General features: G+C 41.4%; 1 protein-coding gene across 1 annotated transcript; it reads right to left on the reverse strand.

The window, feature by feature from the left end:
- Positions 1-511: 511 nt before the first annotated feature.
- SERINC1 (serine incorporator 1) lies at positions 512-18,516 on the reverse strand. The gene is made up of 10 exons (XM_049818166.1): positions 18,380-18,516; positions 12,417-12,578; positions 10,910-11,103; positions 7,000-7,079; positions 6,667-6,804; positions 5,520-5,689; positions 5,305-5,395; positions 4,026-4,167; positions 3,685-3,915; positions 512-2,119 (listed from the first exon to the last, which is right to left on the reverse strand). The coding sequence occupies exons 1-10, from the start codon at positions 18,416-18,418 to the stop codon at positions 1,981-1,983; spliced, it is 1,386 nt and encodes a 461-aa protein (XP_049674123.1). The 5' UTR covers positions 18,419-18,516; the 3' UTR covers positions 512-1,980.
- Positions 18,517-23,577: the final 5,061 nt, after the last annotated feature.

The following is a 23,577-nucleotide window of genomic DNA, read 5'->3' on the forward strand; positions in this document are numbered from 1 at the left end:
GCATACAGCAGGAAAAACACCTTCCACAACTCTGGCACTGCATTCAAAATCAACTTTTCTTTTTTTTAAAGGCATAGTCTGGCCACTTGTACAACGAGCTGAAGCCGTAGACACAGCTGTCCGTTCATCTTCCCAATTCAGCACCTCGTCATTTCTTACAGGATTCAGGAACTGCTGTGTTAAAACTGGTGTTCAGGTTTCACCCAAACTTAAGCACAGGTGCAGTACAAGGTGGCAGCAGCAGTTGCTGAAGGAGGAGTGCAGTTCATGTTTTCAGAGAGCTGGGCGCAAAGGGCAGAGGGAGGAGAACTATCCAAAAACTTCTTCCAGGGGTTACGTGTGGTCTCCCATGGAGCCAGGAACCCCCTGCCTGCCTTGCAGGGGTGCACATGCTACTTCTCAGACAGCGAGTGCTATGAAACATCCCAGGAGCAGAAGATGAGCTGCAATATCAAACCCTGTGCTACCCACACGGGGCAGTAGTACAACACACCAAAAGTCATGGCACATCTTCATTCAAATTTATTTATTAGTAAGGTAATAACATGTTCCAAATTATTACAAGCCTTTACTAATCCTTCCATTACCATCTCAAGTTTGACTGACATGTCAGGCTTCTGGAGTAAATGTCAAGGTTTAGGTGCAGAATTAAAATAAAAGCTTAGAGAATAATTAGCAACAGGATAAACACCACAGTAACAGATCAGCCTGACATCTGCCGAAGGCTCTCGGGTCACTCCCAGTCAGGCTGCTCTAGTCTCAAGTTGTAGCAAGTAACAGAGAGATATAAATAATGCAGCTTACATACTTCAATTACAAAGCAGCAAGCACAAAAGCATTTAAGATTTCATAACTGCACAGGAACTATACTGTATTTTAATCAAACAGATTAATGTCCCGTCTCCGCCTAGAGTTAGACTTTCTAGGCTCAAGTCCATCTCTGGCCATGGACAACAAAGAAAATACCTAATATATTAAATGATTTCAAATTTAGAGCCCCAAATATATTAAACACTTTTGTGGAAGCCTCAGTTAATGCAAGCCTCCTTTAGTTACTGTAATTTTTCCTCTGCTGCTTTTTTAACCACAATACTCAAAAAATTCCTCTAAAGGGCTTACACAGTTTTCACCACTCGGCTCCTTGCAAACTCTGTGATTGTAGCTTAGCCAAGAAAGTGGCACACAAAACGGCAATAAATTACAGCACAGCTATCCCATTTAAACTACTTTAAACAAACAAAAAAATAATAATACATAGATGTAAGTTGTAAACAGGTGCCTTAAAAACATGCTTCTGAGCATCTGGTATGAGGATGTTTCTCCCCAGGGTGTCTGTCCTCCCGTCTGCCACAGGACACGTCAGACCCAACAGCACCAAGGAGGACATTGGCTCCTCTGCAGCTTCAGGTGCAGGTTTCCCCACTTAACATATGTGCTAAAGGTATTGCTGCCCTCGGTGCAGGAAAAGGGCGGGCTGCTGGTGCCAACATGCTGCAAGAGGTTCAGTGAACTCCAACAAGCAGAGTTTTAAGTCTAACAACGCTCACTCCAGACTTAATTTGGAATCAAGGCAACAGGGATCAAAGGCAGCCCCTCCTTTGCTTGCAAAGCCTGATCTAATACTGTTTTGTTACCCTAATTAACGCTTGCGCTTTCTTTCCTACAACTATTTAATACAATTGAGGGGAAAAAAACCTACTTCCAAAAGGTCCTGATCTTGCATCTAATGCTCCCGAAGCTCCTATGAAAACCACCATTACAGCAATTGTCACTGAGCTCAGCTAGAAAAAGTCATTAGTGAAATGACAAGAGACATGATTCAAGGTAATCATGCAGAATAAAGCAGGGTATATACTACATGGACAGCACACGCACACATGCGCGTGCACACACATATTTACAACTGCACTATTATCTGGAATACTGTTTGTTTCATGGACACGGTGAAGCTAACGCAGTCTCCCTAGAGCACAGCACAGCTTAGTCAAAGTCGCGGTTTGTGAGAACCAGCGGGGCAACCAGAGTCCACACGTAGAGCACGATGCCAATCCAGCTGGAAGATATCTTCACCCAGACAGATGGCCATTTGCTGGTCATTGTCTCGTAAGAAGAATCTGGACTGTTAAAGAAGGAAAAAATAAAAAGATAAATTTGCAATTTTTGTTTCAATATGACATACTCATCATAGTAAGCCACTCTTCAACAGTATTTTTACAGATCATTTTCACTTCTCCTCCACCCCTCAGAGGACATCTTTACCCTTCTTCCAGGCAGTTCACACCAATCTGTACAAGAACACCATTTGTAAGTTGGTGTCACAGGAAGGTGGAAAGCAACAGCAGCCCAGAAAAATAGTAAGAGAAGCTGTCAAGAAGCAGAAATAATTACAAGGAATCTCTAAGCAAATCTGTGGAAAGGCAGGAACTGGATAGCATTTATAGATGCAAATAATGCACTTTACCTTGCCAAAAGACAACACCTAGAAGAATTAACAATCTTGACCCATATTGACCCAAGCAGGGCCACAAATCAAATCCACAGCAGGACTATTAAGAATTACTTTTGAAGGAAACACCTTTCTAGTATTGCTATTTTGATACAAATTGTCCTTTAACGAATTATTAGAGACCCTAATGTGTATTTTTAAATTCTGAAGAATACCTGCTCAGGCTGTTAATAACAATTCACACACAGGAGAACTATTTTATTGTGAGGGTTTTTTCAGGGAGCAGACACCCTCATCTCCTTCCACCAGGCCCCATCACAGACTGGCTGAGGTCAGAAGGGACCTCTGAAGGTCATCTGGTCCAACCCCCCTGCTCAAGGCGGGACACCTACAGCCAGCTAACCAGGACTATGCCCAAACGGCTTCAGAATACCTCCACGGATGGAAGCTCCACAACCTCCCTGGGCAACCTGTGCCAGTGCTCAGTCACCCTTACAATGAAAACGTGTTTCCCGATGCTCAGAGGGAACCTCCCGTGCTTCAGTTCGTGCCCGTTGCCTCTGGTCCTGTCACTGGGCACCGCTGAAAGGAGCCTGCCTCCATCCTTTTTACATCCTCCCTTCAGGTATTTATTTATATGCATTGACGAGATCCCCCAGAGCCTTCTCGTCTCCAGGCTGACCAGTCCCAACTCTCTCAGCCTCTCCTCATGTAGCAGATGCTCCAGCCCCTTCACCATCTTTGTGGCCCTTTGCTGGACTCTCTCCAGTATGTCCATGTCTCTCCTGTACTGGGGAGCCCAGGACTGGACCCAGCACTCCAGGTGTGTCTCACCAGCACCGAGCAGAGGGGAAGGATCATCTCTCCCTCAACCTGCTGATACAACATGTCCTATCTCTCCTTTTTCCATCTCTCTGCACCAGACATGGGCCTGGTGTTTACTTATCTTTAATTACAGAATTTAAGACTCTATCCTGCTCGCTTCAGCAGGACATATTTCAGGAGTCCAGTAAATCATGAGACTTATCCTAGAAAACATGACAGGCACCTGTGAACGAGGTTGGCTAGTCCAATTTTCAAATACAATTCACTTAATACAGATCAAACAGTATACTTCCCTTAAGAAGTCCCACTGAAGACCTACATTCCTCACGGCACACAACTTATGCCTCCTTGTCCAGCAAAAGATAGCATCTTGTATGCTCGTCATTAGCACAATGTATCATCAAATGTAATACCTGTACCAGTTGGTAAGTGTCATCATGATATATAGCGATGCCAGGAAAAGCATGAAATGAAAGAAGGAGTAACTGTAAGTAACTCCATCCCTCTCATTATCTATGGCTCGGTGAACATCGTCTCCATCATCAAGGGAGCCGTCACTCCTGGGCATTCCATCCTCTATCAGTGTAGATTCATCACTGGTCAGCATCAGCTTGTTAACTTGGCTGTTGTTGGATGTTCGGATGCTGTATTTGACAGGAAAGGACACAGCATAGTTACCCAAATAAATACAATTTACTCTCTAACAATGAGAAGTAATATAAGTTAATAGGAAATTTTTTTAAAGGAATCTTACCTCGAATAGAGAACACACAGCAAAAACAAAACCAGTCCCACAATTCCTTGTGCATCCCACCACTGAACTACCTGACCTTGGGTTGGAACGGTGGTGCTATTGTAACCAATGATGCTCAGCAAACTTGGGTTACAGCGCCTATCTGTGGGAGAAGTTACATTAGAACTTACATAAAACAAGAACAGAACAAATATTTAATAGTACATTTCCATGCTGAATGCACAGTAATAGAAAGGAACTTTGTGACTGTGACAGTCATGAAGTAAAAAAGCTTTGAATCTAATTTTAGCCTATCAAGTCTCTCTAAAGCAGGGAACTGACAGTATGTGGCATAAAAATCTGTCTCTTTGACCACATAAAAGGATTTTAAACTTATATAAGATATGCATCAACTGCTTTACCGTTCCACCTCATATAAGATGATGCAACAAAATAAAAATGCTCTGCATATTAAGCCTTAGAAATTCTACCACTAGAAAACAAGTTTGACAAGCATATACTCTATAGATAGGGTACCAGCATCATCCCAGAGTTGGAAAAGAATGCTACAAAGTCACTTTTGTATTATCAATGGTTCCCAACCCACAGCATCCACTGGTAACAAAGATGAAACAGCTGAAAGTAGTAGACAATCTTACTTCCCCATAATTCCATAATCACTGCAGCAATTAAATATGACTCATACATATGCTGTTACACAGAAGCACAGAAGATTGTCTGTGATTAAGATTAAAAAGCCAGAGACCCAATTAAAACCACCAAAATCAATATTTGACAGTTTATTTCAATCGTGAGAATTACTGAATTTATTTTTTTTTAGAGATGCTCAGCTGTTTTCAAACACAAAAAACATTGAATACATTTATTAGTACTTTTTTTTAAATCCTCACTTTGGAAAAATATCATCAGTAGCATCTCAGTCACCAGGTAAGAAACTTGAAACTTGGTAGGGAGATGAACCTTCCAGACACCTTGGAAGAGTTGTGGTAATATGCAAAATCTAAGCTTTAGAATACTGGAATCCCGCCAATAATAGGTAGAAGTTCTTCCATACGATAGATATAAGAGAAAATGAAAACCACATTATCTTTGGAAGAACTATTTCTTTGGTATTATTACAGAAAGTTGGGGTGGGGGAAGAGAACACAAACTAATGAGTCCTGCCTCTAACTTGCATGCATTACAGCACCCCATTCTAATATTGCCTTGCAAAAAGGTGAAGATAGAATTTACTGCTGAACTGGTTACCCAAAAAGCCATATATTGCTACTATACTTACCTGGTTCATTGGTCATAGCTGACCAAGTCAAATACATTGTATAAACTGTGATCACAGAAGACTGCAGCAAACCAGATCTTGGCTGAGATTCCTATACAAAGTAGTCATAGAACAGCAAAGTTAAGGAAGTAAAAGTCTTGGGCACAATTATATTATAGGTTTCTGGGACTTATAACACAAGAAAACCCTAAAAGGTAATAGAATTAAAACTATACCTGAATCTTCGGCAGAATTGACATTACGGAAGCACCAATACACAGCAGCATGTTAACACTGATGAATGTCTTGTTTTCAGAACAACCTTCTGGATGAGTGTAATAAACATAAAACAAGACAATAGCTACTAGAGACAGTAGATAATTGACAGCTGTAGCTGACAGCAGAGCTGTGAAGAGAGACAAAAACAGAGTTTAAACCGGTTAATAATGGAGAGTATTAAAATTGAAGTAATATTGCATGATTATCAGCTTTTGGATACAGTATACAATGACCATTTGAGAGCAGCTCTGGGCACTGAAATGTAAAGGAAGAAAGTTCTTCTCAATACTCTGAGGTGTTAAAAAGAAAGAACACAATAAATGGGAAGCCTGAAGCCATACTTGATTCTCCAGTCCTCCCACAGCAACCAAGAACAAGTATGAAGGAATACAGTTATACTACATACACTTTGGCTAAAAGCTTAAAAAAGAAACTGAAGAACTACTTCTCCAACAGAAGGAAAAACAAAATCTCATTTCCAAATTCCTTCTTATTAAAAACATTGAAGAGTTAAGTGCCATTGCACGAAGACAGGCCGTGCTGTCTTTTGAAACGCTTAAAATATCACATCTGAAATGCTTTATTAACATTAGCATATCATTTCTCCAGTGTGATGACTTGTACTCTCCTTCACTATCTTGGCCTTTCACTCGCCATATACTTTCAAAGAATGACCAACCGGCAGACAGAAAGAAAACAATTACTGGGGATGCTTATGCTCAATATGAAGCAGTAACAGGCTAGTTAGTTTTTAGTCCGTGCTAAGGTGTAACAAAACCTGTGGATGAAAAAAAAAAAAAACAAAACCCCAACCCAAAACCCTACAATTGCCACTTCTCTGCTATCATAAACTGATGCCCTGCTCCCAGGGATTAGATCTTCTTACTCAGAGGCTGCTGCTCCCCTCCCTGCCCCCCTCCCCTTATTTAACTTGACATCAAAAGGACAGCAAGACAACAGAGCTGAACTACACCATCTGAGAAAAATTATACTCATGCACCAAGCAGCCCTTCTGCACTATGGTAAAATGCACTACTCAGTGAATAACTTATTTAACATAATGCACAATGAAACTGAAAACTTGATTGTAGTACAGTCCTTTACCTGCATACCAGCACCTTGAGTTTCCTTCCTCCATTTTTTCAACCCAAGATTCATTCCAGGAGTGAGCGAAGTCAATAAGCAAGACCAGCTGAATAAGAATAAAGCAGAATGCTCCAGCCATACCTACATAAAACCACACTAAAAAAGAAATAAAACAAAACCAGTTCAGAACCATAGATAGTTTACCACCCTGTCTTAATGTCCCCAGACACAGAAAAGTGCTATAGTTACACAGCTACAATTAAAACTGTAAGACAACAGCATGCACTTAAGTTTTGTTTTAAAACCAGTTATGATTGTACCATGATACAGTGGAAGACAATACTCCCTTACCAGTTGTAAATGGTCCCTCTGGTATGAAGAAAGCTCCAACACTAATTGCGAGTGCTGTTGCAAATTTAAAGAACCAGAATCTAAAGGGAAATAACAAAAAAAAAAAAAAAAAAAAAAAAAAAAGTCAGGCAACTGCTGAAGTCTGATCTAATTCACAGAACTTGAAAGTACAAAAAAAAATGCTCATCCTTAAGAGTTGTTTTTTTAATTCACTCAACTCACTTCCTTTGAAGTAGGATACAAATCTTACCTTATCTGCCCAAGATTTTTGTTCTCCAGAAAATTATGCTTAAACTGTGCTAGACTGACACAGAGTTTGATGCATTTCCTGGAGATAGCTCACTTGTGTTACAAATGAAGCCAGGGTGGAATATAATTGAGTTGTGGGGTTTGGGGAGTTTTTTAAGGTTTTTAACTAGAGCAGTGAGATTATTGAACTGCCCGGACATCAGAAAAAATGGTTTAAAAAAATCCCTACCTGTTTTTAGTACCAAAACCAAAAAGGTAGAAGATCTGGTTGGTGCCTACAATGACAGAAAACATTATGCTGGAGCTCCCTACCAATCTTGATTCTTTTCCTACAAGAGAGAGATGTACAAAAGCCTAGATTCTTCCCACCCTAACTTCAGACTCTTTAGGCCTACATCTGATGAGGATTTATCACAACAACAAAAGCCAAGGATTTATCCTTCACAGAAAGGACACAATCAAATTCTAAGTTCCTGTTCCAGTTCAGTAGCACTCTTGGTTTTTTTTCCAGTAAAAGATACACACTCATGGACAAACAAAACAGATCACACGTTTCCTAAAAATCAGACAAGGAAATATCTTCCACGAAAGATTCCCCAAACTCACCTCAAATACAGACTGTGTACAAATATACCCTGCATAGGGAACTTCACAGCAAGAAGTTATGCCAACAAAACTGTAAGAAGGTGAAGACTATTTTTTCCGATCACAGTGACAAGCAGCTCCAAATATAGGCACAGTACCATCTACATGTACTTCAAAACTGAATATAGCACAAAGGCATGTACCACAGCCCTGTGATGTCAAATACTTGCACGGTTTTCAAGTTTTATATCCCTTTCCATTTCTTTCCCATACTTTAAACAAGTTTAATTTCTCCTTCTGGCTGTTACAATCAGGTGATGGTGACCAGAGGAATGAATTCCAGTTCTATGGAGAGGAACTGTGTCAGATGACACAAGTGCAGAATATGGGAAAAATGGTCTAATTCACTGGGATATAGCGAAGTGTCTAAATGCACTTTGAAAGCTGAATTAACTTACAACACTTATGGTGTAACACATACCCCACTAAAACTAGTTTTTGAACCCACATGTGGGATTTTATATTTTTTTAATCAATGTCATTCTCAATTATAGAAATAAGAACAGATTCAAGTTTATATAAATTTCATCTCTAATTCCAGACTTTAAGGGATCTAAACACTCTACCCATATAATGTGCATGAGAGTCAAAAACAATTCTGAAGTAATACCTACAGTTGCTATGCATTCTGTGCAAGCCACGAGCAATCCTATGAATACAAGTTATTTTTTTTCTATTATTATTAACCTGAGGCAAGAAACCATTCTGACTGCTGTTACAAAAGCAAAGAAGGTGAACATTGGCAGTACACCACATTACTGGGCTTAATTTGCATGCAAGTATGAAAAAGTTAGTACACATACATGGCAAAACCTAATATTCTGAATATTTCAAACCACTGACAGGAAGATTACATTGCAAAGTATTACTGAGGATACATACAATTGCAAAAACCAAAAGCCATGGGTTTCATAAAGCTACCTGTAATGCATATTATTGAAGCAACTAGTTATTATAGAAGTGTTGGAAGTAACATTATTAAATATTTTACCACTAACAGGTAACAAGTATCATCTTTCCTTTTATACTAGTGCTGACACTAGATTGACTAAGAAGAGTAAACTGCAAGGGGTTGCATAAATAGTAATAAAATTTGTACTGGAGAGCACAACTCCAGATAATGGTATCAAGAAGATCCCAAACACTTAAGGAGTGGTTTTAGGTAAAAAGACTCTACGTCATATAAAAGGTGTCTTTTATTGTCAAAAAAAATCACCCCACAAAGCATTGATATAGAATGTACCTGAACCATTTTCTTCTTGCTTGTAAGAAGTATGCTCTCCTGAACAAAGCAGGGCAGAGCGAAAGGCTGAACTGAGTTACTGCTGTTAATGCATCCTAATACTGTAGCCAGACTCTTTTTCTTTAGACCAAACCAAACAAAAGTAGTCAACAAAGCAATATTCTGCTCAGTCTTAATTATTTTCTTTTCTCCTTGTCCTGGTTTCAGCTGGGATAGAGTTAATTTTCTTTCTAATAGCTGGTACCATGTTATGTTTTGGATTTAGGATGAGGATAATGCTGATAACACACTGATGTTTTCAGTTGTTGCTAAGCAGTGTTTAGACCAAGGGTTTTACAGCTTCTTGAGCCCTGCCAGCAAGAAGGCTGGAGGGGCACAGCAAGCTGAGAGGGGACACAGCCAGGGCAGCTGACCCCAACTGGCCAAAGGGGTATTCCACACCATGTGACATCATGCCCAGTATATAAACTGGGGGAAGTTGGCTGGGGCGGCAGATCACTGCTCAGGAACTAACTGGGTATCAGTTGGCGAGTGGTGAGCAATTGCATTGTGCATCGCTTGTTTTGTATACTCCAATCCTTTTTTTATTACTGTCATTTTATTATTGTTACTATTATCATTATTAGTTTCTTCCTTTCTGTTCTTCTAAACTGTTCGTATCTCAACCCACGAGTTTTACTTTTTTTCCCCCCCCCAATTCTCTCCCCCATGGTACTGGTTACAGGGGGAAGTGAGTGGGCAGCTGTGTGGTGCTTAGTTGCTGGCTGGGGTTAAACGACGACACCCCTAGAGAAATCAGTTGAAGTTTTTTCTCAGTTTATGCTAAACATGTTTAATGTTATTATACTGAATATGAAATAAAATTACTTCTTCATTTTTATAGCTTAGCTGTTCATAGCTTCCGTTAAATACAATCATCTTGAAAAAGTAGTTGTCTAAGCAATCAGTGTGACCAGCAAGACTAGGCACCATAAATGGTTTTATGTTTTTTAGTGCCATCCCTTATTACAAACATTTATATCTTCTTAGTTCAAGAAGCTACATTACACATAGGCTGAGCCTGGATGAAAACTACCAGTTGTACCAACCTGCAAGCTAAAATTTCACTATTATCTTCCATCTGATAAACCTAACTATAATGAAATGCCGAAGAAAAATTTACTGGGAAGCTCAGAAACTAAATACATAACTCACTCTTCTTTATGCAGGGAGGAGACTGAAGAAAACATAGCAGAGGGGGAAGAGATATGTTATGTATCTATATCAATATATAGATAACTGTGATAATCTTTAAAATAAAACTGTTCAGAAAAGAGCAAACCCTTACAAACATCAAAGCTAAGAGGAATGTAATACCTAGAGAACAGATGAGGCTTTTTAATATTTCTCTTTGTTGAAAAAAAAAAAAAAAAAAAAAATCTCAGTGCAGTGAAACTTAGTACCATTATCCAGCTCTGAATTTTGTCATCTTTGGACAAAAGCAGAACCTCTAATCTTGGGAAACCTCTGGAGAGGTTATGCATTGCCATAGTTCAGGCTCTGAAAAGTGACAGCCATGTGTATCTTTTCCTCTTATAAAAATTAATCTGCTGTGTCTAAGAACTTTAATAACTTCGAATACCCTCTACTGCAACAACGCTCCTCTAGCTACTATGAAAAGTGTTTGTGGAACAGTAAATTTGACCAGCATGCTCAGCCAGGGGCTTTATTTTCACAGTAGCTCTATCTCATATGCAGACACCACCCATCTCTGTTCTCGTTTCTGTATCTTACCCATTGTGTACCGCTGCTCTTGGGTCGTTGCTGCTCTTCACTTTGATCATCAATAAGGAGAAAAGAAGGAAGAACATTGCCATACCAAAGCACACACGGTACACAGCTTTGTAACCAACTAGTACGTCGCAATTCACGTGGCCATGCACACCAGGAATAGTTGTTCCCATTCCTCCATCACAAAATCCAGGAATCTGTGATAAATACAAGGCATACTTCAGTGATCTGTAAAGGGCTCCTGTGAGTAAATATGTATTAGCTATTTATTAATATACAACTCATTAATATTGTAACGTTATGCAACTATTAACATAGCTAGAATATATGATACTCAACAGCTGTATTGTTAGTTCTAGTCCAAGCAGAATATTAAACACACTCAAGGAAAAAAAACCCACAGGCAAATTCTAAACAAAGCCAAAAATAAATCTTATTAACAGTAGTGGGTTGTTGTTTTGTTGGGGTTTTTTTGATGTTGTTAGGAATTTCAGAACTTCTCAAAGAAATGCAATTTTCACTTGCTGATCTGAATCAGGAGATAAATTAAAAATAATGGGATTTGGTACATTTGACTTGACAGTTACTATCAAGTTCATGCAATAGCTAGGAGAAGGCAGCCTGCTTACATCTTTTTAAAACAGAAACAGCCTCCCCAAAAAAGTAACATCACAATCAATTACAAGTATCTGTAACTTCCATATGAAACAGCTGAGAATATCCTTTCCAGTTATTACCAGGACATGAGCAACACCTTTCCGAAGTCAAATCATACTCCAGAAGGCTGTAATTTTCTTTCCTAGGTGACTAACATGGCTCTCACTGAAGCTTTAATGTGGTTACCATACCACACTGAAATAAACATTTACAGATGAATGAATCATTTGGGGGGGGAGAAAAATCAAAAGCATGCCTAACAGAAGTTACTATCTACTAGAAAAAAAAAAATTAAAGATAGCACAACAAAGACTAACAGAACCAAAGCACATGCAAACCAACTTCAGTGAATCTATAAGCTCTTCTATAACTCAAATTATTATCCCATAATTTTACAGACTACCGTATCTTCATAACTAATAAACTGTAAAATCGTACAATTAATAAACTGTATGGAATTTTAACTAGGACAGCACAATGAAACTAGAAGTCACCTTAGATTGTGGTTATTTTTCACTCTTTTATTAACAACAATCAAAATCTATCAAGTGCCACAAATACAAGTATCTCAATGATACACAGTTTATAACTCCATATACGTACATTATATTTTCTGCTCTGAGCTATTAAAGAAGAGGCACAACTTTATTTCTAAATAGTGCTTTTCATCTATGCAGTGATTGTCCCAGGAGTTCTTTGTTTATTTGACCTACAGTCAAATTAATGGTGACTGTGAAGCACAGGTGGCAGCACAATTACAAATTTCCACACAAACCCCATGCTTTCAAGATGTCATTTACAATTTTCTGTGCCATTTGTTCTACCAAACATGTTAGCAAAGAAGTAACCTGACCTTCTTCAGCTGCTCTTCCATGCCTGGTATTAACATCACACAGGCAACACTCACGCCAAGAAGTAAAAAGAACGCATAAATCAGGCGAGTTATGGTGGAGTTGTTTCCACTGGGGCAGCATCGGCAGAGCAGGCACGGGGCACTTCCACATAAGCATGGTACCTGACAGAGACAGAAAATGAAACAGATTCTTTAAAAAGTTTTGCATTGCTAGGTTTCAGTATTTAATCAGGCTGTGTAGATCATCAGAAGTTATGATGGAAAATGACTCATCCTATGCATCCCATCACTAGTGTAGACTAAGCCACTGCAACATGTTACAGAGCCTGCCAACAATCTTAGCAGCGTTTCCTAACACACCACTGTACGGTGAAATTAGTGCTATGTCAAAAGTAATCATTTATCCATTCAGAGGAAATAAAGACTGGATTCAGGCTCATGTGTTCTCTCGGATTTAATTTAATTTCAGCTAAATGAGATGCAAGGATTGCTTTTAGTTAACAACTACATCCTCCTTTCCACAGCTGCAGAGATTAAATAAATATACCACAGAAAAAAAAAATATGAGCACAACTGCCATCTAGGTACACTTTCAGCATCTGGCAGAGTTGGACCACAATCCTCACTGGGGCCATGAACATTACTGGAGCACAAACAATACGTAAAATACCCTAAAGCTTAGGTTGCAAATTATTGCATATTTAGCAGCTACTCACATATCACATAACTCTGTTAGCTGGCAAAGACAACTTATGCAATGTAAAAGCTACAAATCTCAACAACAAAGCAAACACACAGTACACCTATTATCATTGCTACCAAATATCAACAGTAAAAGTGAATAGGAATGCTGTACAGTTGCAGTACTACAAGGGAAGAAAACAGGACAAAGTTTACCTGTATGTAATTCTTAAACAGAAAATTGTGGGAAGAAGGAAAGGGAGCAGATAGTGCCAATTCACCGGGGGGGGGGGGGGGGGGGGAAGGGGGGAGGGAGCAGGAAACTTACTTCACCCCTTTGCAATTTTCTGCTACTTGCCAAGTGACAACAATTCAGGAAGCGAAAGAAGGGCAAAGTTCCACATGTAAACATAAGCCAAAACAGGAAAGGTACAGTCAAAATGTTTTGGGTTGTTGTTTTGTTGTTTGTTTGTTTTTTTTAATTTACAAATAAATTATTCTGCCTAGAAGACATGGGAAATCCCAGTGAGCAGTGAACAGCTAGGTTTTGGAGGCCACATATTTTTCAGCTAAAGTAAAGTTACCAAGCGAGCGCTGCCTTATCTGAGCTACAACAGACCACGCAACCTCTGACAAAGATACTGAATGGCAGCAAAACCCAGCTTCTCCTTCAGCACCCACGCAGGGACACTTCCACCACCTGACGAAAGCCACAGGCGTTAATTACCGCAGGAAAGACACCCAGTCAGTCACATAAGAACATGACTAGTTACATGGCCACATGACCAGTGCATGTCAATCATCCAGTAGGACTGGCATGTGTCAAAGAGTTGTTTAAGTGTAGTCATATGACAAACTAAAATGGCACCAGTCTGCTGCTACCAGGAAGACCCCAGGGCTTGCAGGGAGGAGCAGACAGACTGCCACGACGCTCTCGGCAGCCTCCTGAGAAGCCCTCAGGAAAAGGCTCAGATTATCTGTTCTTACAGGTTCAGCCAGACCCACACACTGGACCCACAAACTGGGTCTTTTAAATAATTTCCTCGTGTTCTTTTTGTACTTTTGATCCTTTCCAACAACGGAGAAGCCAAGAATTTTCACTCTATGCTACAGTAAAAGATATTATATTGCCCTTTTTAACCTCCTCCTCCACTCAGTATCATTACAGCACAAGGAGTATGAAGGTGTTGATTCCCTGAGAGGTTTCACCTTGATATAAGAAGAAATTTTTCACAGTGAAAACAATCACTCACTGCAACAACCTCCCCAAGGGCATGGCAGAGCCCCCATCACCGGAGGTTTTCAAGACACGACTGGACAGGGTGCTAGATCATCTCATCTAGGCTCCCTTCCCACAAAAGGTTGGACCAGATGATTGTTCAAGGCTGTTCTATGGCTGCAAGCAACTACATTAGGGGCATCTACGCTTAGTAAGCAGGAAATGTATAGCAAATATTGGCTTAGAATGCATCAGGATTTTATAGTACTAATGCATTACATTATTTCCTCCACACATACAAATAACCCTTCTAGTGAAGAATATTTCTATTCTCTGTTCAAAAAAATTACTTTCTTGAACTAATTCTGTCTGCATTAATATTTTTAAAGGTACAGTTGAACAAAAGGTTGAATTCGGCAGAGTAGAACATAAGCCTAGGCTCATCTGCTGCAGCAAATCTGGTGCAAGGACCGTCTGGCACAAAAGTGACTTCTCTGGAGAATCCCAGTGTTAAATTGTTTGTTAAATACCTAAGTAATTCAAGCAGCCTCCTCCTGCGTGCATCAGGGAGAACACAGGAATGCGTGTTTCTAGAGACAGGGGAGGCTTGCAGTGGCTGAAATAAAGATGACTGTCTTCCCCCCACTGGGAAACAACGTGCCTCTATACCTCCTTTAAGTGTCTGAGCTCCAACACTAGCTTTTAAAACGTTTTGTCCCCAAACGGCTCATCCTTACAAGCTGTGCTCATGCGCATCTCTGAACAAGAGCCCTATTGATTGTTAATACTATTTATACAAGTCGGCCATTTCTACAAGGAATCACACTACAGTCTAATTCCCTCTTTCTTTTAGCAAGGCAGAATAAAATATATACCATTCCAATAAAATATTATTATTGTACTACAGGCAAAAACACTTCTAACAAGTAACAGACTTCAAAAAGAACAGAGAGCAAAGAACATTTGGCCCATGAAATCGAGTTTACCAGCAGAGGAGACAAGGACAGTTTGTGTCACTTTCTTCCTAAATTCAGAACTCGCCTCCTTCAAAAAAAATACTACAGGGCGAACAGTAAGTTACTACTACACAGATCAAAGCTTAACATTAACTCCCCAGGGGAAGCCCAGCTTAGTCAGAGATGCAGACAAAGAGTTACCCTGCAATGAGTTTTGAGCTTGCTTTCTTAAGGAAGCTGGGACAACAGTCACTAAGTCACAACCGCATAAACCTATTGCCATCCAGGAACTTTCGGACCTACCAACCAGCTCGCATCCCTGCACATTTTTGAGAAAAATGAACAACTCGGTGTTCACTGAGGCAACATAAGAAAAGATGACCCACACACCTATTCTGGGAGCAGCCAGCTGGGCAGACAAGTTAATTCATGCCTGCTAAACCAGTCATTTCATTCTCTAGGGCAGTGGAAATTGCAGGAGCAACACATAACAGGATGAGTATTGCAGGAGAGAGGATGGGAGGGAAAACCCCACAAAACCACTGAATGTCATGTGTTATTGCCCCTGATGCACACAGAACAAGTTTTTCGTATCAAATGTAATCTTCTTACTGGGCTAATGACTAAATAATTACATACTAAATTCAGTATTTGCAAAAACACTAAGCCCCCCGCTGGGCCTAGTCAGGTTTTAGCTACATCATCCCTACTCATATGCTTAAAGGAACCGATTCAATCAAGATCTTTGCCTTGATACAGAGTATTAAAGTGAGCAAAACAGCAGCTGAGCTATTTCAGAGAACAATGCAGTAGAGGCAAGACCCAGCAGAGTGAAAACGGCACTGCCTGACCTATCTAGGTCGTTAGGATCAGAAGACTTTTGGTGAGATGACAGTGCTCTTAAGGCCTTCCCCCACACCCCACCTCCCTCTACAACAGTCTCATCTTCGCTCTTAAAAACACTAAGCAGAAACACTGCCCGATCAGGGTAGAGTAGGGCAGAGCCACAACCAGCAAGTAACACCACACAAAAAATCCAGACGAAATAAAGGTACGAGGCCAGATGCCGAGGTCATTTACCCAGAGCAGCTCTGCATGGCACAACACGTGGCCTTGCAGAGAAGTTCCACAGCTAAAGCAACGCCTGCAGCAGCATCTTCCCTGACAAAAGGAGTATGTTTCCTGGCCATGGCACAGTCTGCGCTAGCACAAACTCTGCTACATCTGGCCCCCCCTGCTACCTCACCCTCACAGTTTGTTTCTCTTTTAGAGCCACAAACAGTGTTTATACTGACATAGCCTTAGAGACCAGCACAGACAAATTTCTCCGGTAAGAACTGTTGTATAGGCTTTAAGTGCTGATTAGCTGTGGTTTTAAATCTGGAAAGAAAATCAACACTTTAAAGCCATCAGGGGAAAAAAAACCCCACCCAAATACAAAAAACCTGATTTGTTGCGGCACTTTAAAGGAAGGGGTGGGGGTTAGTAACCCACAGTAAATCTGGCTTAATCATGATTACATGCTCATGTAAATCATTTTGTCTAAAAGACCATTAGCTGAATTTCTCTGTACAGAAACAAATACTCAAAACCAAGAGCAAGAATACAGGGATTCTTCATGCACTACAAACACCAGTCAGTCATCAGAAAGGCTGTTTATGCACTTGAAAACGCAGTATATATTAACTCAAATATTTGAATTAAAACCTATAGTTATACTGTCGCTTAGTATTTGACAATAATTTAAAATGTTAATGTTAACTATATTCACCTAGTAATTAAAGCCTAACTGGCTAATCCATTAAGTAGTGTTTAAAATGTTAATTAAAGCAAAATGAACGCTGACAGTACTTTGTTAACAGGATACTATCAGTGTTCTAGTCACTTATTTACATGAGTATCTGCCTGGAAGCTTAGCTCACACAAATTTACCAATTCTAGGATCACTTCCTAGAACTTGTACAGGAGATTAAGGATCATCTCTCTAATTAAATATCATTCTGTACTAGGGGAACCAAAGTCCATATATTTTGATAGCATAAAAAATAGGGGCTTAAATCAATATGAGGTTTTGTTAGACCACAACGTCGTGTGTATGAACTGCTTAAATATACGTAATTTCATTTAAACCAAGTATGGTACAATATTTTTGGTATAGAAAATTCAGGTTTTCACAATCCCACTGACATTTTTAAGGCAAATGTCTCAAGATTCACAATCCACCTGACTGCGTCTATTTGCATGGGGACTAAGCTTGGAAAGACATATCACCACTTAAGGATAAAACAACAATGCCTGAACCAAGGGACTGCCATGCAGGATCTCTACCAACTTCTCTGCGTAGTGCCAACAGTTTTCAAACCACCTCAAACTCCTCTTTCCCACTAAGGAAAAAAAAACAACAAAAAAAAAACACCTGACGATGCTCAGCATGGTGGTGACGCACTGCGCGGTGGGAAAACGATGGCTCGATAAGACAAAGATGCTACAAAGGGCGGAGCTGCTCAAGACAAAGCCGTAAGAAAGAGAAATTAAATACAATCATCAGGATCAGGGAAACACGCGAGGTTTGTTCCTCCCCCCCCGAAAAAAACGCCGAACTTCAAAGCATTTAATTAGGTTTTGACTCCTTTACAGGCTCGGGAGGGGGAATTTCGGCGGAGACAGCGTCACCTCCCACACCAGAACGCGGATTCAGCGGCGGCCAAGCAGCGCGACAGGCCGCCCTGCCTGAACGAGCACGAAGCTCCCCATCGCCCAGCGGATCCCTGGGGACCCCCGGAGAAGCCCGAGAAGGAGGGGGGGGGAGACACGACCGCGGCGGGGGAGCTCCCCAGGGCCGTCCTCCTCCTCCTCCTCTTTCTCCTCCGGCCCGGCGGGGAGCAGAGCCCTGTCCCGCAGGACCGGCGGCCCACTCGGGGAGGCGGCCTGCAGCCCCCCCGCGCTGGAGGAGGCGGGCAGGCAGCGCCACAGACGCCCCCCGGCAGACAAAAGGGCCCGGGGAGGCGACGGGCGAGGCCCGGGGAGGGGAGGGGTGGGGGAGAGTCCCGTCAGCGGCCTGCGACGGGCAAGGAGGGTCAGGGAACCGCCGGCCGTCCCCACCTTACCCAGCTCGCCATGGAGCAGAGGCCCAGGACGCTGCCCATGGTCCGCGGCGGGCCCCAGCTCCGGCTCCTCAAGATGGAAGCGCGGCGGCGGCAGCGGGCTCGCGGCGGGGTTGTTTACTGCTCCCGCCGCCGCTTCCGGCTTGCTCTGACGGCAGCGGGCGGCGTCACTTCCGGCGGCGGCCGCGGCCTAGGCCGGTTGTAGGGCTACGTAAAGCTGGGTGCAAATTTTCACCGCATCAAGTTTTCACCTCGGGTGCCCTGTTCGGTTTTGGGCCCCTCGCTGCAGGAAAGACGTTGAGGGGCTGGAGCGTGTCCGGAGAAGGGCGACCGAGCTGGTGAGGGGCCTGGAGCACAAGTCTTGTGAGGAGCGGCTGAGGGAACTGGGGCTGTTTAGTCTGGAGAAAAGGAGGCTGAGGGGAGACCTGATCGCTCTCTGCAACTGCCTGAAAGGAGGGTTGTAGCGAGATTAGTACTGGTCTGTTCTATCAAGTAACTAGTGATAGGACGAGAGGAAATGGCCTCAAGCTGCACCAGGGGAGGTTTAGGTTGCACATGAGGAAAAATTTCTACACCAAAAGGGTTGTCAGGCACTGGAACAGGCTGCCCAGGGAAGTGGCGGTGTCACCATCCCTGGAGGTGTTCAAAAAGCACGTAGATAAGACACTTCACGACATGTGTTAGTGGGCACGGTTGACAGTTGGACTCGATGATCTCAAGGTCTTTTCCAACCTAAACGATTCTATGGTTCTATAAATCTCGTTAGGGACAGCGTTTCTTACTAATGAAGAGGGTTGAGCCTGCAGGACCTTTTAGCTGTGGTGGTGGTGGTGGTGCTGCTGTGTAGAAGATGAACGTAGTCCGAAAAAGTCCAGAAAAGAGTCCAAAAAAGAAAAAGTATTGCTTAAAAAATCTTTATAAAACAGTGGGACAATCAAGGAACAGAAAACGTACATTTTAATAATAGAGACATCATAATACCAAGGGTACTGTCTCAGCTGAAAAATACAGCCATTTCATTTGTTAAATGTGTCTTGACCCAAAAGTAGGCACTTAAGAAGGATAAATAATTAAATTGAATTTTTAAATAAAATACTTAGCGGTGTGAGGCAGGGCATTTCCTATGCAGTTTTATATCATTTTACAAGTTAAGAAACATTTTTTACTCTCACAGGTTTGTTTTCTTACATAAGGCCGTGATTGCGGTACTACATAGTGAGCTACTGCTCAGATTGCACTCATCTATGAATGTTGCTAAACCTATCATTTATAATTGATTTTAAAGGCAGTCCTATTTTCAGAAATCAAACATGAAAAGAAAAGCCTAAGAAGGAACTTTGCAGGCTGAAGGTTTAAGGCTGCGATTTTTGTCCAGTGATAAAAAAGAGAATGGGAATAATTAACAAAATGGTTATGGCTATTAGTTTGAAAGGAAAGTACACAGAATTAGTGGACATTGAATGCTGAACTGAAACAAAATGCAGCATGCCCATCCTTACCAAAAGGTTAAGAAAGCTTTGGAAAGTCTCTATAAAAGTAAAAATGTTGCTTAAGTGAAAGTACTTGAGAGTGGGAGATGGGATCGACTGTTAGTTAGGGTGCCTGTGCTCCTTGGCTAAATAGCCTGCTCGCCAGTGGCCACCAGGCTCTCCTTGGTCTGTTGCCAATAAGCACGTCTTAGTCCTGCACTGAGACAGCGGTCGAAGTGCGGATGAGCTCTGATCTGAGCGTGGGGTCTGAGCCTGAGCCGTCTGGCCCCACAAGACTCTCTGTAGTGTAGTGGGACCTTCCTCCTGTGTTAGGCAGAGTAATGGAAGTGGATTTGCTTCTGTGGCAAGAAGGAGAAAAGACATGGGGAGAGGAAGGCAGCGAGCGCTCCTCTCTCCTGCTCCTTATCACTGGGGCACAAGGCTGGCAGGGGCAGTGAATGAGGATTTGGTACCTGTGTCCGATATCTCCTCAGAAGGGCAACGGGAGGGCAGGGGGTGGGGAAAAATGTTGGAGTCCTTTTAGTTCGGCCAGTAGATCCACAGCAGTAATTCTTAATGATCACTTTTGAGCCAGTAAAGTGTGCTGTGTTCATCTTCTACACAGCACCACCACGGTAGGTCCTGCAGGCTCACATCAGCTCACAGCTAACAGTGGCTTGCTTCATGTGATGAATTCACAGTCTTTCAGAACAGGAATCCATTCCGTCTCCTCTGTGAAGCCCTTACTCTTTTCCAAAGATGAGTTTTCGTTAGTTACTGATTTTTTTCTGCTTCACTATTCCTGCAGTCTTCACAGTGCGCTCTTTTTCCTTACAAAAACTTCTGACAGCCAAGGCAGACTATTTCTGTCCAGACCAACTTGATCTCTTTCAAAGTATTAAATCACATCATTGTTCTCTGATTCTTTCATTCTCTCTGCTGGCTCACATTCTCTCTGGAGCATCTACTGTGGAAAGACACTGAAGCATTATGTACACTTCACTGAACCAAGTCCTCCTCCTCCTTCATCACGCGTCTTTTCTAAGAAATTGTAAGAGAGAAACTGTCTGTTACAGGAATTTCTCTTCTGGAGTTTTATTTCACTTTCAAGTCATACAGCTTGCCTGACAGCTTCAAATCATATTGTGAAATCTCGGTTGAGTAGAAACTAGCAGTTCCTCAAAATTGTTCTTTGGGAATTTGGAGGTCTGTTTTGGCTGTTCATACACTGCTGTGGAAATGTTTAGGTCTTTGCTTACCTTTGGCCATCATAGTAAATACTTTCCTTTGTACTGGAGTTTCTTTTAACTATTTGTTGTCAGTCCACTTGCCACTGGAAAAGCCTCTTGCAGCATTGCTGGGTTTGAGTCCATCCTTTATTTTCATTGCAGTGCTTCAGTTTTATTCAGTTTGAAGGGGGGTGGAATCCTTCATACCCAGATATGTTTCTCAGGTAGCTTCCCCACTGTGATCTTCTTCCCTGTAAGCCTCTTGAGTTTGTACAGATGTGAAAATCATACTTGTCCATTATTTGAGTAGCTCTCTGAATTTGTTTTAGAAAATAACAGGACCCAAATAGCTGAAGTAACTTTCTGGGTTTTTTTCTCCTTTGTGTTAGGGAGCTTCTTGCTAAAAACTGCCTTTTTGTCAGATGTGTATTGGAAAGTGAGGCTTTTCCAGACTAGAGACTTATGGTCTGCATAAGCAACTTCCATCAGCTCCTTCACTGAACACCAGGTCTGCAGAGAGCCCAGAGCTGCATTGTGGGAGATCCCAAACACAGCTACACACATTTTAACCTGCAGCAGAAAAGCCCTGGTGACCATTTTGTCTCTTGAGGTCGTGTCCTCAGACCACTGAGAGAAAGGGTGAGCTAGACAGAACAAGATACATTAAACAGGCTTATGATTTAGGCAAGGCTTTTCGAAATCCATAGTTTTCTGTTAGTGGTTCAACACACTGGTAAACAGCATGAGAAGGAAAATCCTGAAAATCGCTCTGGATGGTGTTGTGGTTTAACCCCAGCCGGCAACTAAGCACCATGCAGCCACCCAGTAATTGAGTTACTGTTCATTGCATTTGTTGTTTGAAGGAACAAGCAAGTAGGAGGCTGGGAACACAGTGCAAATACTATACTGCCTGGCGTACACAGAATAAACCCTATGGCTTGCAGGAAACACCAGGTACACATACGGTGAGCATGCGTGTAGCATGTGCACCGTACACCCAGCAGTTCTCCATGTAGTTAGGCAGTGCATGTGTATGTGTTAGGAATGTGCACCACGTAAGCAGAATTTAAAACGTTTTGTGAAAAGTGTTGAGTCTGACGTTTTATGTCCGCCTCCAGTTGCGCAGAAGCCCTGAGCGTGTTTCTCCGGGACCAAGGCATTGCTTTTTGAAGCATTGAGCCCTAGGGTATAGCAGCACAGACTTTTCACCATGGATAGACTACCTTACATCCACAAATCTCAGAAAAATATAACAGCACCTCCAGGCCTTCCCAGACAAGATTCCCAAGCACACATACAAAAAAAGAGAACACATGTAAGGGAATAAAAGAGCAAATAAAAGGTGGCTGCAATGGAGCCTCTCTCATCTTTGTGCTATGATGCCAAAATCATACCAAGCATCGGCATGAAATTCGGAGGAAGCAAAATGTTCAGCTTTCAAAACTGAAGGAGGTAACCGAAGAAGGCTTTTGTTCTCTCAACATGGCGATGTATCTGAAGATCATCTCCCCCAGAGGGCAGTGCAACTTAAAGAATGGAAATGTCTCCCAGGCGGCATTTAAATGGAAATTGGCAATTTGAAGATGTGTTTTTTTATCTCAAGAGTTAACAGAAAAATAGTCTACAGGGATGTATTTTCTGGAATAAATCTGTGTACACAGTACGACTCTACCTTTCACTCACTTTAAGCCATATTTAAGTGAAACCTACAAAAATCCCTTTTTTTGCCCCTGATCCTCTAAATGAAAAGTAATATTGAAATAATGTCTGTGATAACAGATTACGATATCCAGGGTTATAGCTCTATTGTGAGAGAGAAGTGGAGTACAAAAGAATAAAATTCTTGTTTCTGATGGACTGTGCAAAGACTCGTAATAGAGATATCTGAAATTAAATGGAATTCAGAGGCCATATATTTTAAGGACTGACCTCGACACAAATCTAATACCGATTCAGATAAATAGATAGGACTATAGAATAAACGTTTATCTTCCTCTTACAAGTTTTTTTTGTTCTAACAATACCCATTCCTGTAGATCAAAATCAAATGATGCAATGGATTTAAATGCTAAAGCATTATTATGTATGTTCATGAAATTATGTTTTGTCATATTGGAAGATACATTACTGAATAGAAATTGATGAACAACGTACATTTTTTTGTAAATATGTATGGTTTTAATCCTTCTTTAGAAAAGTGAATAATCTGAAACTTTTAAACAGCTACTGTCATGAAGCAAAGAACAAAAAAACATCAGATTGTGTCAAATTGCTGTCACTCCATTCGTGGCAACAGAAGCTTAAATGCAGATTGGGTCAAGATTGTTACTAACGTTCCTATTAAGCCCCATCACAGTCATTGCAAGTGAGAGAGGAAAATTAATTTCTACCTCTGTTACTGTTATTGTTTGCTTGGAAAAAATGCTCGCTAAGGGTAAATTAACAAGACAGTTCCACACCACTACATAATGCTCTATGTTCTTAACAGGAAAAGACAGAAATA

The sequence above is a fragment of the Accipiter gentilis genome, chromosome 15 (genome assembly GCF_929443795.1).
Source record: "Accipiter gentilis chromosome 15, bAccGen1.1, whole genome shotgun sequence".
Classification (NCBI taxonomy): domain Eukaryota; kingdom Metazoa; phylum Chordata; class Aves; order Accipitriformes; family Accipitridae; genus Astur; species Astur gentilis.